Raw genomic sequence first — 16,459 nt, forward strand, 5'->3', positions numbered from 1 at the left:
ATTTCTTCGAGGGGTGGGTCTACCCATAGAGTAAATGTATGGATTTATCAGATCTTTTGATCAAATGGACAAAATAAGCTTGCGTAATTTACATATGAACGTACTACGAGCATCAGCTTTCGTTTCTGCTCTAACAGATGCAAGATCACACTGAACACGGTGAGTGTGTGTTAGAAATCAGGAAAGGTGAGAGAACATTGTTGAATGGTGAGATTAAATTGTTTTGTCTCCAAACTAAACTTGTTTCTTCAGCCGAAAGTTTAAATCCCATCTGGCTACCAAGCTTTCCAGAGAGTAGGCGGTCTTTTGTGGCTGTTCGAACACATTCGACCACATGAGGGTTTCCACTACGAAAGCAATTTGGTCAAATGCTTCGAAAATGGAAGCTCAAAACAGTTTTCACCCCGTTTACACCTGTATATAGCATTGTCCACTTGTGATCTGATCGACCAAAACGCATCTTAATACCAGGTGGAAACTGAGCCTAAAATGTATGCAGATTTGAGACCCTGTTTTTATGTGGAAACTTTTAAATGTCTTTGCAATTTTAAATGCCACCAGCAAATATCTGTTAAAATAATTTTGATTTCATTTATTTGATTCAGTTCAATACCTCACAATCAAAATGTTAGATAAACTTCTGTCTTGGTGTGAAATGCAGCAATGTAAATGAAAAAATATGAATCAAAGGACACTGAATAAAAAAAGGAATATTGAAATGAATTACTGATTCATCTTTAGTGAGAGAACACACAGGTAATCATGGTTTAGACTTGAATATGCCTGCGTTAGGGAGTGTTTCAGTACACATGCTGTCATGTTGTCCTGAAAAAGGATAGAGGGTCCAGATTCTTTGTCAATTACAGAGGGCTAAACTCTAAAACTCACCTAGATGCCTATCTAATGAATCCTTGTGTCTTCCTTTTGGGCTGAAAAATGCTGGAGCATTATTTTAGAGTCTAATGGAACATGCTATGAGAAGTTAAAGGTAAATGTTGCATGGTGTACATTGATGATATTGTTGTGTATTCACAATCCATCTCTGAACATCTACAACATCTTTATCAAGTTCTCCCATGTCTCCATAAGGCTGGTCTCACTCGTAACCTAAAGAAATGCAACCTCCTTCAAAAATCAAGTCCTCAGGCACATCGTTTCAGAAAAGGAGTGACTACAGACCCAACTAAGTTTGCTGCAGTAAAGTAATTTCCAGTACCTCAAACTGTGAAAGAGGTGCAAAGATTTTTGAAACTTGCAGGTTGGCATCACCAGTTTATACCCCAGTTTTCAGAGAAATCTGCTCCCTTGCACTCTCTAAAACAAAAGAACCTCACTTGGTCTTGGACTGACCAGTACCAACAGGCATTTGGCATTCTCAAGCAAAACTTGGTAGAAGCACCCGTACTTGTAACCCCTAACTTTACTAAACCTTTTCATGTACAGGCTGATGTCAGCGACATTGGTCTAGAGCAGGGGTTTCCAATCCTGGAGGGCCACTGTCCTGCAGAGTTTAGCTCCAACCCTAATTAAACACATCTGAACCAGCTAATCTAGGTCTTACTATAAGGCTAGAAATCTCCAAGCAGGTGTGTTTAGGCAAGTTGGAGCTAAACTCTCCAGGACTGAGTTTGGACACCCCTGGTCTAGAGTCTGAAGGTGAGGGCATATCATTGCTTATGCCTCTTGCTTACTTCGAGGAGCTGAGAAAGCATACTCAGTCTCAGAAAAAGAATGTCTAACTGTGGTATGGGTGGTGAAAAAGTGGATACCATACTTGGAAGGAAGTCCATTTGAAGTTGTTACACATCATGCTGCTTTGTTATGAAAGCACTGGGTTTGCTACTGCTGAGGTTGCTTTAAGCCAAGTTCAGACTGCACGATTTTCAAAGTAGTCGGGTCACTGTACTTTTCACACTGCATGACTATCTTGGCCATCATTTAGTCGCTGCTGTGTTCAAACTGCACAATGGATCGGCGACAGAGGGTTTCACACTGCATGACTTTACAATAGGAAGAATCGCCGACAACTCTGTCTGGCACGCAAACTACGTTTCACAACCAAACGCGCAAGACGTGACAAGGAAACAACGTGATATCACTCGTTCAAGACCAGAGTTCTCACGTGAGACTGGCCCTGCGTCTCAATTAGCTCCCTAGCTCCCTAGGTCGTGAATCAGTATTTCAGGACCTAGGGAGCTAGGGAGCTGATACCCTGATCAGTGCCCTGACTACTGAACTAGGGAGCTGATTGAGACACACGGCCATTATTATTAAAAGCGGCAGCCCGCAAGAAGTTTGAAATATGAATTGCCTGTGCGCTGAGTTGCAGCGAAAACAACAAAAATACAAGAAGAATAGGGAGGAGGAAATGTTTGGGGAGACGCAAGGAACAAGGATTGTGTGTTCTGCAATGACAGTTGGAGCTAAATACATAACTTTTCAATGTGCTGCTGTTCCGGATGGTCAAGCAAATGTTTGTGCTTTGTTTCTGTTTGATAGAATTGTAATGTTTATGTGTACGAAGCCATGCTTGCTGATATTGTGGTCTATAACTCCTCCCCGCTGCTCTGTATCTTGCTCTCTCATTGGCTGTCAGTCATTGCCGATGTAGTTTTCAGTCAGAACACTTTTCACACAGCAGGATTTTGAATCGCCGACAGGTCCAGATATTTAGCATGCCAAATATCTCACAGTTATCTAAACATAATTTCTCACGGGACATTCAAATCAGGTTCCCCAGTTCAGTGGCACAAAAATGTCAAGCAAATTTGGAAAACAAATATTGGATTGTTTGAAAATTCAAGAATCACAAACTTTGTTTTTTCAACTGTTGACACACATGCAAAAATCATAATTAATTCTGCACAACTGAGAGTAACATACAGGTATGTGTGACATGTTGGATATGTTTATTTTTTGTGATTTTTGAGAGGTCTTTTGCCTTAATAAAGGTTTAATTTAATTGACGAACCTTGTTTACTGCATAATAATAAAATATTTGTTTGTGATACAACTTCAAAAATCAAACCCTGGTATAATTAGTCTCTGCACTCAAAAATTATAATTTTGTCTTTTAGACAGAATCTCTCATTCAATTCAATTTTTCACGATACATATTGTTTCAAAGCAGCTTTACAGAGAATGCATATCAGATGTGCTTCACACTCATTTATTGGCAGCTCTTTTAAGCACATCATTGGACAGCATGTATTTAAACATGTATTCATCTATAATCCATCCGACATATTATTTTCAGGGGCGGATCTACCGGGGTGGCATGGGGTGGCAACTGCCACCCTAAGAAAGACCCCGTCTGCCACCCCAGCAGCTGTATCCCAAATTCCCAATGTTTAATATAAATTGTTTCCTCTACCGATTTACATCAGCGGCGCTTCAATGTGATGAGATAATCGGAGAAAAGCAAGAAAACACGTCTTTTTCGATTTTTGTGTAGTAGTCCAACCAAATTACTCTTTTGAACTGCTTAGTGATTCGCAACGCAACCAGTGTGATCATGAATAGATGACTCTATCTGGTTCTTTTAACAAATCGAAGCATTTATGTAAATATACATATAAGTATTATTATAGTTTATTCCGACATTATCTCATCTTCGCGCGTATTAATGACAAACATTTCAACACTAATCTATTTTCGAAAGTACGTTGTTTAGTGTAAGTTTTCAGTATTGTCCAAGATTGTCGGAGTCGGAACTTTTGACAAGTGACGTCACATGGCAACGACTCATTTGGCACTCTCCGTCGCATATGGTGCTGGAGTCGATCGAAGATCACATCAACAAATTCAGGTACTGAATTACTGTCATATGATATTTTTACAGATGCATGATTTAGACTAAAAAATACAACTATTGATTAACTTACTTTTTTTAGTATTGCCTGAGGTAGTTGCTTGCTTGCTATGACAATTAAATAGCAGATTCGTGGAAGTAGTTCGATCTAACATTTACGTTAGCCCACAATGTGAACCAATTATGTCTAGTAAGTTTGCTAATTTGTGCAGAAATATAAATACATGTAAACATGCATATTAAATCCCTCAGTTATGTTGTAACCTAATGTTTTAATTTGTATTCATTAAGAAGATTAAATTATTAAGTGTAGTGTACATTTAGAAAGCTAGAAAGTCTAAACTTTGTACTTGTTACGTCTTGCAGGATACTATGAAAAGAAAGGCTGACATCCAGTTTTTTTAAACCAAAAAGAAAAGGAAAATCAGAGTCAGATAATGTGGGAGGGGAAAGTGCAGATAAGACAGAAAAAGGTACAAATTAAGTTGTGGAAGGCAGAGGAGAAGATGAAGTGGTGGAAGAGAGAAATATAGAAATGGATGACAAAGAGCTAGATAGAGGTGATGAGACAGAAGAGATACAGCATGAAGTGAGTGAAGAGGTGGAAGAGAGAGGGCTAAGGGAGGAAGAGAGCTCAGACATTGAAAGAGAAGAGAGAGAGCTTGAAACACCAGCACCCTGTGTGTCAGGTCCCCATGGTATGTTGTGTTTAGAGTGCCTTTTCAAATATTTTTTACATTAACATAAAATAGTCAAAACCTATTTATTCTTATTACCTATAAGTTATGATTTAAATGACCATATGTCAATATATGTTTACCTTGCTGATGTAACCTACTTAAAATGAACCTAAAAGCAGAGTAGGTTTTATCTAATAATTAGGTTATTTTCAGTTATGTCTTTTAACTGCATATCATTATTGCCCAGCAGATGGCAGTAGTGGCACTGCAGAGAGGTGAAACTAATATAGTTCTCAGTAGGGAGAAGGGAAAAAGAACGCGACCGAATGGGAGTGAACAGAGTTCTAAAAAAAAAAAACACACTGAGTTAATTTTAAAAACATAAAGTTTTAGAGCTCTAGTTTCTACACAGAAATCATCTTTTGAACGGTGTCGCGAGGGAAGAGGCGTTTTACTGCTGGCGAGGATTTGTGGATTGTTTTCTGTTTTCTCCGGTGAGTTTGCAGAGTGTTCACTCTGCTAGCGTGACGCAGTTAAGTATTGCTTTTGCAAAATACTATTTTGTGGAAATACTATGATCTTGATATTTCAATATTTTGATGTGTTTTATTTGAGTAAAAACCAACTGGAGAGTAATTTGAGTCACATGAATCTGAGATGCTATTATGAGCCGTGTAATCTAGGTTACGATGTAATAAGCTAGTCTGAGTTAACGTGTAATGACAGAGAGAAATATGTAACCTTTTCAAATTGTAAACAGCTGTACAATTATGAATATGTTTTTTAGTAATGTTGTTTCCAGATCTGGAAGAAATTGGAAATGATTTTGATAGAGTAATTGAATGTTGTCCTGTTATGCAGGTTGGTTTTTTGTATGCATGATTTGATACCGCCATTGGATTCACCGCCATCGGACAGACGGAGGTGCGGCGAAGGAGCATAGTGTGCAAGAAGTCTCTATCAGCAGGAACTTCCATTTCCATTCGACGTGTTTTCATTTCATCTCACAGATAAGCGCTTGAGATCTCATTACACTTAAAAAAAAAAACCACACTACCCGGGTAGAACATTTTATTTAATATTTTTGGGGTTTATTATTTTCATCAGAGCTCTGATTCTACTTTTAAAAGGACATTTGGTTCTATACTAAAAGGACATTTGGTTCTATACTAAAAGGACATTTGCTTCTATACTAAAAGGACATTGATTTCTGAGTTGCAAGGGATACTGTGGTTTCAACTAAATACATTGTAACGGAAGAAAAAAACTAATTTTTGGATTTTGGTTTATTGTTAAATAAATGCCGGCTATATACATATACGTGTTTTAAAGTGAAGTGATTTAGCGCTTCGGATATTTTATTTTTGTGTGTGTTATTACTCCTTCTTGGGAAAGTTCCTAGGCACTTGCACTTAATTATAGTTCGTTGTAGTGTGAAGTGCGCAGAAGCTTACATATTGTGGCGAGCCAGCAGCCAGGAGGAGTAGAAATAATCGATATATATATATTTTTTGGGTTACATTGCCAGTTTGATTTATTTGATATATTGTAATATTTTTTTCTTGTAAATATTTTTTTAATTTACGTTGTACATTGTGTGAAACCAGCCATGGACACTGAACAGATGGGCGGTGTAAATTTAAAGAATGCTGTGTACATTGAAGGTATTACCACAGCTGATACTGATGAACAGATAACTGAATTCTGCTCGACTTTTGGATCTGTTAACAAAATTCTCAGGTTGAGGCAGACAGGGCAAGAGAATGGTGTGAAAGCTCTTGTAGAGTTCGAATCAGAGGAATCTCTCACAAACATAGCACCTGTCCTTCCAAAGTATTTCTCTAGTGTTGGACACCCTAATATTATGTGGCGTGTAGATAGGGTTTATAAAGTGGTTTCTACTCCAAAGAAATCCCCAGTGCAGACAGAACCCTTAGATTTAAGTGATAGCTCATATGTTGACAGTGAGCAAGACTCTGATGATAGTGGGACCCCTTTAATTCGTAAACCCCCCAATACATTGAAAAAAACCCAGTATGCTTTGCCCACAATTGCCGCTAAATCCAGAAAGCGGATGACAGTAACGCAACCAGCTCCAATAAATGAAGTGGCCTCTGCCAATGATCTTTTCAATCCACCAGACGTTCAGAAGATCATCGTGGAGCATGTCATTAAAAGTGATAACTCAATTTCTACAAATCAAGGAACAAAACGACTTTGCCCATTTTCAGGCAAACTTCCTAAGCCTCCTAATGAAGTGGACTTCCAGACATGGTCTCTCCATGTAGAGCTTATGATTCAAGACAAAATTCCAGTTGACATGCAGCGACGTACAATTTTAGAAAGTCTGCTTCCACCAGCCTCTGATTTAATCAGACAGCTAGGCCCACATGCAGATCCTTGCGATTATGTGAAACTTATTGATTCAGCATATGGATTGGTTGAGGATGGGGACGAAATCTTCACAAGGTTCCTCGGTACTCATCAAAACACAGGAGAAAAAGCCTCAGAGTACCTGCAGTGATTACAGGTGCTGATTACTACTGCGTCAAAGAGAGGTGGCATTGATAAAGCAGATGCCAATAAACAGTTACTGCGGCAGTTTCGGCGTGGGTGCTGGGATCAGTCTCTCATTCTGGCATTGCAGTTAGGGCTTAAAACAGAAACGCCTCCTGATTTTTCGGAATTCCTGTTACAGGTGAGAACAGAGGAAGATAGGAGAGCCGCAAAGCATGATCGCATGCAACGGCATTTAGGGACTACCCAGCCCAAATCCTTTCTGAATATGCAGCTAGTGAATGAAGCTCCTTGTTCTCATGATGCTAGTGCTAATGTCCTGCAGACTATCATCACAGAAACTGAAGCATTGCAGAAGCAGGTTGCAGAACTAAAAATGCAGCTTACTAAAAAGAAGGAGCAAAGGCGACAGAGACATGAAAACTCAAAATCCAGCTCAAGAAATCCCCTCAGCTAGGGTGGCAGAGGTTCAAGCTCAACAGACAGCACCAAAGCCCAGGCCAAAGGCATGGTTCTGTTTTAAATGTGGCAATGATGGGCATCTAGCAAGACAGTGTGAAAATCCCCCAAATAAGCCTTTAGTGGATCAGAAATATGAGGAACTGAAAGAAAAACAAGATGAATGGCAAACCAAATATGGCCATTTAAACTGGAACGGGTCGCGGTGGAGGGACTGACTGCGCCCAGAAATAAAATGAAACGTCCCACACAAAGTCAAGAAATAATAACAGTCACCTGTAAAACTCATTCTCAAGCTCAGATGGTTGAAGGTGCTCTTCCAAAGGGGTTAGTAGGGCCAAAATGTACGTCAACTGTTATCATTGAGGGAGTCCAGTGCGATAGCCTTCTGGATTCAGGTTCTCAGGTCAGTACAGTGTCAAAGTCTTTCCATGAGAATCATCTTTCACATCAGCCCATTTTTCCCATCCATGATCTTTTAGACATAGAAGGTGCTGGTGGTCAGGAAGTACCTTATTTGGGCTATGTTCAAGTTGACGTAGACTTTCCAGAAGATATCATGGGAAAGTCTGAAAAAATTCACACTCTTGCACTTGTTGTAACTGATCACAGGACAAATGTGGATGTCCCCTTGCTGATAGGCACCAATACACTTGATCCTCTCTATGAAAAGTGTGCACTTATCCAGGGTGAGTCTGTGAAGCACAGGACCAAGGACAGTCATGGTTCTCCACTTTTGAAACATTTGTATCACCGATTCAAAATAAATCGGCAAAATGGTAGAGTGGGAACTGTGAAGCTGCAGAGCAAGAAGAGTGTCATCATTCCTGCAGGAGAAAGGGTGGTTTTAACTGGCTACACAAGACATGTCCCTGTAGCAACAGATACGACTCTCTTAGTAGAGCCTCCCAAATCAAGATTACCTGCAGGTCTCCTGTTCTGTAGCTACATTATGACAAGCCCAACAGTTTCATCTTTCAAGGTGCCTGTCTTAGTTAAAAATATCACGGTACATGACATCAAAGTGCCCTTAGGTCACAACATTGCTGAACTCTCCTTTCCAAAGGTTGTGTCGTCTCTCCCAGCTCCCAATGCAGGAGAACTACTCCACCATGACGTTACTTCATCTTTTGCAACATGCAATTCCATGCATGTGTCTGATTGTGGAAAACTCACTTTTGATTTCACTGATTCTCCTTTGTCTGAAGAGTGGAAAGAGAGAATCACCAGGAAATTAAATTCGGTATCAGACGCTTTTGCACTCAGTGACCTCGATTTTGGTCATACCACTGAAATCAAACACAGAATACGCTTGTCAGATCCAACTCCATTTAAACATAGGCCCAGACCGATCCATCCTTCTGACTATGAGGCCGTCAGACGTCATTTAAAAGAACTTCAAGATGCTAACATCATACGTGATTCAGAAAGTCCTTTTGCTTCTCCAATCGTTGTGGTGAAGAAAAAAAACGGTGACATCAGGCTATGCGTGGATTATCGGAAGCTGAACAGCCAAACAATCAAAGATGCATACGCTTTACCCAACATTGAAGAGGCCTTTTCTGTTTTGACCGGCTCGAAGTGGTTTTCTATAATGGATCTCAAGTCTGGTTATTATCAAGTGGAAATGGAGGAGGAAGACAAGTGTAAAACGGCTTTTGTCACACCTATGGGGTTCTGGGAGTTCAACAGGATGCCGCAGGGAGTTACGAACGCTCCCAGTACTTTTCAGAGGGTAATGGAGAAGTGCATGGGTGGGATGAATTTGAGAGAAGTATTGGTCTTTCTTGATGATGTCATAGTTTTCTCAGCTACTCTTGAGGAGCATGAGGACCGATTACTTAGAGTTCTCCAGAGATTGAAGGAATTTGGGTTAAAGCTTTCGCCTGAGAAATGTCAATTCTTTAGAACGTCTGTAAAATATCTTGGGCATGTGGTGTCTGCAAGTGGTGTAGAGACCGACCCAACCAAGATAGCTGCTCTCACGACGTGGCCCAGGCCAAATAACATCAAGGAGCTTAAGTCTTTTCTCGGATTTGCCGGATATTATAGGCGATTCATAAAAGACTATTCCAAAATTGCAAGACCTCTCAATGACTTAACCGCTGGGTACCTGCCTCCAAAAAGACAGTCAGCTTTCTCTCACAGTAGCTCGAAACATTCTTCAAGTGCAGATTTCAAAAGGCCCTTCAATGAGAGATGGACATCGGTATGTGAAGACGCCTTCAAGACTCTCATACATAAGCTCACAACAGCTCCGGTTCTTGGGTTCGCCGACTCAAAGAAGCCCTACGTTGTACACACGGATGCAAGCACTCATGGTCTTGGTGCGGCTCTATACCAAGAGCAAGCAGGCAAATTGAGAGTGATAGCCTATGCGAGCAGAGGACTTAGCCATTGTGAACGAAGATATCCTGCTCATAAGCTCGAATTTCTTTCTTTAAAGTGGGCTGTCACTGAGAAATTTTTCGACTACCTCTATGGAGCAAAGTTCACCATTGTGACAGACAATAACCCACTGACGTACATCCTGACATCTGCAAAACTCGATGCAGCGGGTCACCGGTGGTTGGCCGCTCTTTCTAGCTTTGACTTCAATATCCTGTACAGGGCTGGGAAGAAGAATCAAGACGCGGATGGTCTCTCGAGGCGTCCGCATCCTGATGACCATCATAAACCTGATCTAGCTCTCCAAGATGAGGAGGACCGTGTCCAGCGGTTCATCACCCAGTTCTTACAGGATGACAGGAGAGCTGATTTCCCATCTGAGGCTGTGAGAGCAGTGTGTCAGAGGCATCAGTGTGTTTCAGTGACAAGTACAGTACCAGATTTCCCACTGCCTGTACCAGTTGAATGTTTGGCGATTGGGGCCTCTGCTATTCCTGTAGGTTTCAGTCAACCTGATGAGTTTGGATCATGTACGTTACCACAAATGTCACTTGAAGACTGGGCTCGTGAGCAAAGACATGATTCAGCCATCAGTAGAGTAATAGATATTGTCCAAACAGGAAAGCGACTCTCATTCAGATCAAGACGTCAGGAAGACAGAGAGGTCCAGTTGATGCTGAGAGTAATGGAGCAGTTGATAATTTCAAACAATGTTCTGTACAGAAAGCGCATGAGCCAAGGTGAGCCTTTCCATCAGCTTGTCCTTCCCAAAAGGTTTAGAAAGTTGGCGCTCGAAAGTCTTCATGATGCTGTTGGACATATGGGTACTGATAGAACACTGGACTTAGTTCGTGCCCGTTTCTATTGGCCCCGTATGGCTATGGAAGTGAGCGAAAAGATTCGGACCTGTGAGAGATGTATACGCAGAAAGGCACGTGCTGAACGATGTGCTCCCCTTGTGAACATAAGAACACAACGTCCTCTAGAGTTGGTTTGTATGGATTATCTTTCACTTGAGCCGGACGGCAAAGGAACAAAGAATATTTTGGTCATAACAGATCATTTTACCAAATATGCAGTAGCAGTTCCGACAGCAGACCAAAAGGCAAGGACAGTGGCGAAAGCGCTATGGAACAACTTTTTCATCCATTACGGTTTTCCCGAGCGGTTGCATAGTGATCAAGGTCGCGATTTTGAATCAGCCCTGATCAAAGACCTGTGTGTGCTGCTTGGAATATAAAAAACGAGAACCACACCTTACCACCCCTGTGGGAATCCTGTGGAGCGATTCAACAGGACGCTTCTTGAAATGCTGGGAACGCTCTAAGAAGAGGACAAAGCGAGATGGAAGGATTTTGTGCAGCCCCTTGTCCATGCATATAACTGCACAAAAAACGATACTACCGGCTACTCCCCATATCAGCTGATGTTTGGTCGCCAACCAAGGCTTCCGGTCGATATAGCCTTTGGGCTGAGCCCAGAGGGAATCACTAAAGTGTCTCACTCTGAGTATGTTAAGAGGTTGACAGAGAGTCTCACAGAAAGCTATCAGTTAGCCACAACACACAGTTTAAAGAATGCTTTGCAGAACAAACAGAGGTTTGATCGCAAAGTAAGGGAGGCCACATTGGAAGCAGGAGACAGAGTCTTGGTGCGGAATGTTGGCATCAGGGGGAAACATAAAATTGCTGATAGATGGAGTGATACAATATATACTGTTGTCAAACGTATTGAAGATTCCCCTGTATATGTTGTCATTCCCGAACATACAGATGGTCCCGAAAGAGTTTTACACCGAGACCTGCTTTTGCCGTGTGGATTTCTTCCATCCACTGTGAGAGATATGCCATCACGGAAGTCAAGATTCAGACAGAAATCTGATAACTCACCTCTTTTTGAGGGTGATGGTGCTGAAGATAATGACGAATTGTCTGAGATGGAGGATGAGGTTGAGTACTACTCTCTTTATGATCACCCATACCCTGAGTTAGAAAGTATCCAGGAAAATGTTGAGCAGGACAGCAGGAAGGTTCAAAAGGAAGCCAGACCCAAGCAAAGGTCTCAGGGTGGAATATCAGATGACCAGTATGTTCAAATGGTGAATGAGTCTGTTCCTGAGTATCAAGTTGCTAGAACAAGTTTTGATGTGTCTACATTGAACCCTGAAGCTCCAGTATTTGAACTTCAGTATGATGTAGGTGATAGACCCTGTGAGGTCAGTCGAGGTCAACACTCACCTGTACCTGAGACTGTAAGAGCTGAGGAAAGCATTCCTAATGTTCCTGTCACAGATCTGATTGAACATTGTACTCCTATAAATGGAACAAACATTGGATTGAATGAGATGGAGGAGGGATTGAATGTAAAAGATCCCACAGAGTTTGAGAAAACTGAGGTTATCTCTGATGATGAGGTGCCATTGAGAAGGTCTTCTAGAGATAGAACAGCTCCCAAAAAGTTGACATATCCGACTTTAGGGAACCCACTAGTTACAGTTATGCACTCAATTTTAACTGGGTTAGATAAAGCTTTCTCCCAAACCCTTGACACAGTACCTTACATATGTCATTTGACACCTTTAACTTCTGAGATAGTGTAGGGTGCAGCATGCAAGGATGCATGCAGATTAAGGGGGGGAGGATGTAACCTACTTAAAATGAACCTAAAAGCAGAGTAGGTTTTATCTAATAATTAGGTTATTTTCAGTTATGTCTTTTAACTGCATATCATTATTGCCCAGCAGATGGCAGTAGTGGCACTGCAGAGAGGTGAAACTAATATAGTTCTCAGTAGGGAGAAGGGAAAAAGAACGCGACCGAATGGGAGTGAACAGAGTTCTAAAAAAAAAAACACACTGAGTTAATTTTAAAAACATAAAGTTTTAGAGCTCTAGTTTCTACACAGAAATCATCTTTTGAACGGTGTCGCGAGGGAAGAGGCGTTTTACTGCTGGCGAGGATTTGTGGATTGTTTTCTGTTTTCTCCGGTGAGTTTGCAGAGTGTTCACTCTGCTAGCGTGACGCAGTTAAGTATTGCTTTTGCAAAATACTATTTTGTGGAAATACTATGATCTTGATATTTCAATATTTTGATGTGTTTTATTTGAGTAAAAACCAACTGGAGAGTAATTTGAGTCACATGAATCTGAGATGCTATTATGAGCCGTGTAATCTAGGTTACGATGTAATAAGCTAGTCTGAGTTAACGTGTAATGACAGAGAGAAATATGTAACCTTTTCAAATTGTAAACAGCTGTACAATTATGAATATGTTTTTTAGTAATGTTGTTTCCAGATCTGGAAGAAATTGGAAATGATTTTGATAGAGTAATTGAATGTTGCCCTGTTATGCAGGTTGGTTTTTTGTATGCATGATTTGATACCGCCATTGGATTCACCGCCATCGGACAGACGGAGGTGCGGCGAAGGAGCATAGTGTGCAAGAAGTCTCTATCAGCAGGAACTTCCATTTCCATTCGACGTGTTTTCATTTCATCTCACAGATAAGCGCTTGAGATCTCATTACACTTAAAAAAAAAAACCACACTACCCGGGTAGAACATTTTATTTAATATTTTTGGGGTTTATTATTTTCATCAGAGCTCTGATTCTACTTTTAAAAGGACATTTGGTTCTATACTAAAAGGACATTTGCTTCTATACTAAAAGGACATTTGGTTCTATACTAAAAGGACATTTGCTTCTATACTAAAAGGACATTTGCTTCTATACTAAAAGGACATTGATTTCTGAGTTGCAAGGGATACTGTGGTTTCAACTAAATACATTGTAACGGAAGAAAAAAAGTAATTTTTGGATTTTGGTTTATTGTTAAATAAATGCCGGCTATATACATATACGTGTTTTAAAGTGAAGTGATTTAGCGCTTCGGATATTTTATTTTTGTGTGTGTTATTACTCCTTCTTGGGAAAGTTCCTAGGCACTTGCACTTAATTATAGTTCGTTGTAGTGTGAAGTGTGCAGAAGCTTACACTTATTATGGTTACAATCAGTGCTTTTGCTATTAGATACTGGTGAGACTTGGCCTATGTTAAAAATATCTTTGATAGAAATAGATATTTCAGGTAACTATAAATAAACTATTAGGTGTTAAATGTTGGAATATTGTAGTATTTGAATATAAGTGATTTTTATTTGACTTTATCTGACATTTTTATGTTGTCTTTTAGATATATCAAAATTTAGGTCTGATGGCCCAACCCAGCCAAAACTACTGTTTCCAAAGACCTTTCAAGGCGGAGTCCAGCGGAGCCTCCATGCTGACTGGTATAAAAAACATCCATGGCTTGAATATTCACAGACAAGAAATGCCTGTTACTGTTTTGCTTGTAGACATTTTTCTCTCCCTGATGCTCCAAAGAGCGTTTTTACTTTCCTTTACTTCGCAATGGTTGCATGGGCAGAGAACAAAAAGATGCAAGACAAAAATACCTCACTGTTGGATATCATGGATGAACATTACCAGAAAAGGGTAACAGAAAATTGAAAATACATCAAAACACTAGCTGAAATTCTTGTCCTAACTGCTTCTGAAAATCTAGCCCAAAGGGGTCACCGGGAGTCTCCAGACTCAGACAGACGAGGTGTTTTTTTAGCCATGCTAGATTTGTTGGGCAACCATGATCCCATTGTTAAAAAAAGGCTTGAACAGCAACCCAAAAATGCTAAATATACAAGTAAAACCATCCAGAATGAAATACTTGCTTGTTTGGCTGGAATGGTAAAAGAGGAAATCATGCGGGAAGTTAAAGAGAGTGTACAATTTTCTGTCATCGTAGATGAAACTAAAGATGTTCAGAAAAAAGAGCAAATCTCACTTGTCCTGAGATACTATTACAATGGTCTGATTTATGAGAGCTTCCTAGAATTTCAAGAGGCAGAGAAGCTGGATGCTGCTGGGTTAACTGAGAAAATAATTGGGTGTTTGGAGAAGTATGGTTTGGAGTACAAGAAAAATCTTGTCGGTCAGGGGTATGATGGGGCAGCTGTAATGAGTGGGGCCCACTCAGGTGTCCAAGCAAGAATAAAAGCAGTGGCCAAGCATGCATTTTATGTGCACTGCAGTGCACACTGTCTCAACCTGGTCATAGTAGATGCTGTCAAAAGTGTGCCCGATGCTGGCAATTTCTTTTCTTTGTTGGAAAGACTTTATGTCTTTTTGTCTGGATCTTACATCCATCAGAGATGGCTTGAAGTGCAGCGGAACATGTATGATGGTGTAACAAGGGAGCTCCAGCGACTTAGCGATACACGCTGGGCTTGCAGACATGTAGCATGTCGCAATGTCATGGATAGATTACCTGCTATTTTGCAAGTGCTTGAAGAGATCTCAGCTGAGAACAATCCTCAAAGAGCTGTTGAAGCTAAAGGCATATTGGCTCAAATTGATGTCTATTTTGTTGGATGTCTTGTACTCTTTCGAAAGGTGTTAAATGACTCTAATATTTTGTCTGAGATGCTCCAGTCTAAATCTGTTGACCACGCTAAGGCTGTTGAACTCATTGATGTGCTTAAAGAGACACTGACACATTATCGCAGTGAGTCCTTTTTTGAAGACCTTTGGTCGGAGATACTTATGACATGTGAAAAGAGTGACATTTCAACAACACTTAACATCCGAAAGCGGCCAAAACAGATAGCTAAGAAATTTCAAGACTCCGTCATTACTTCCACACTTGGACAGCATGTAGAACCAGATAGCAAGGAAACTTTTCGAGTCAAAGTGTTCTACCCTGTCTTGGACACCATGATTGGGGAAATGGAAAGACGTTTTTCAGATAACAATTGCAACATCATGAAAGGCATCCAGGCACTAAATCCATCAAGCAGTAGCTTTTTGAAGGAGGAAGAGATTTTCCTTTTGGCTAATGCTTATGAGTCAAGTGTTGAAGATATTAAGCATGAGCTTCACCAGGTAGGGAGAGTACTAGATTGACTTAAGATGAATAGAAAAGAAAGTCCTACTACTTTGATGGAGTTTGTTCATTTTCTGGAACCATATAAGGATGTTTTCTTTGAACTGTTCAGGTTGTGCAAAATAGCTGTTGTGTTACCAGTTAGCTGCGCCACATGTGAACGAAGTTTATCAGCTCTGAAGATTATAAAAAATCACCTAAGGGCTACAATGGCAGAGAGTAGATTGTCGAGTTTGGCTATTCTCAGCATTGAGTCAAAACGCACCAAGGCCTTGAATTTAGATGACTTTGTAAAAAGGTTTGCTGAACAACATGGTAATCGCCGCATTCAGCTGCTTTAGATTCAAATCACTTGTATCCTTTAGATGCAAGTAGTAGATGTGTCTGCAATTGTACACATGTTCACCAAAGTCATGGACATTTCTAATTTGTTGGACAATTTATTAGTTTGCTGGCCATAAGCTTGTTGCAGCAAAATTTGTGATTTTTTGTTTGCTTGTATGTTTCATCCATATTTGGTAACAAAAAGAAAAGAAAGAATAAGATTTTTTGTTTTTCCATCCAAAATCCAAGATACTTGAACTTTGTTGCTGTAGTTGCACTAAAATTCTTGGTTTTGTTTCTTATGTTTGTTTTGTCCAAGATATTTGATGACTTTAGATTTTGTT

General features: G+C 40.3%; 1 protein-coding gene across 1 annotated transcript; it reads left to right on the plus strand.

Annotated features, from left to right (window-relative positions):
- The first annotated feature begins 11,253 nt into the window (after nucleotides 1-11,253).
- LOC125269718 lies at nucleotides 11,254-13,695 on the plus strand. Its single transcript, XM_048192671.1, has 2 exons — nucleotides 11,254-12,841; nucleotides 13,209-13,695. Exon 1 carries the CDS (start codon nucleotides 11,282-11,284, stop codon nucleotides 12,452-12,454), a length of 1,173 nt encoding a protein of 390 aa, XP_048048628.1. The 5' UTR covers nucleotides 11,254-11,281; the 3' UTR covers nucleotides 12,455-12,841; nucleotides 13,209-13,695.
- The last annotated feature ends 2,764 nt before the right edge of the window (nucleotides 13,696-16,459 follow it).

This window comes from Megalobrama amblycephala, linkage group LG6, assembly GCF_018812025.1.
Source record: "Megalobrama amblycephala isolate DHTTF-2021 linkage group LG6, ASM1881202v1, whole genome shotgun sequence".
Lineage (NCBI taxonomy): Eukaryota > Metazoa > Chordata > Actinopteri > Cypriniformes > Xenocyprididae > Megalobrama > Megalobrama amblycephala.

What these genes read in the sequence shown, in the direction of transcription:
- LOC125269718 (XM_048192671.1), top strand. Translation starts at nt 11,282, where the DNA reads ATGTTTGGTCGCCAACCAAGGCTTCCGGTCGATATAGCCTTTGGGCTG.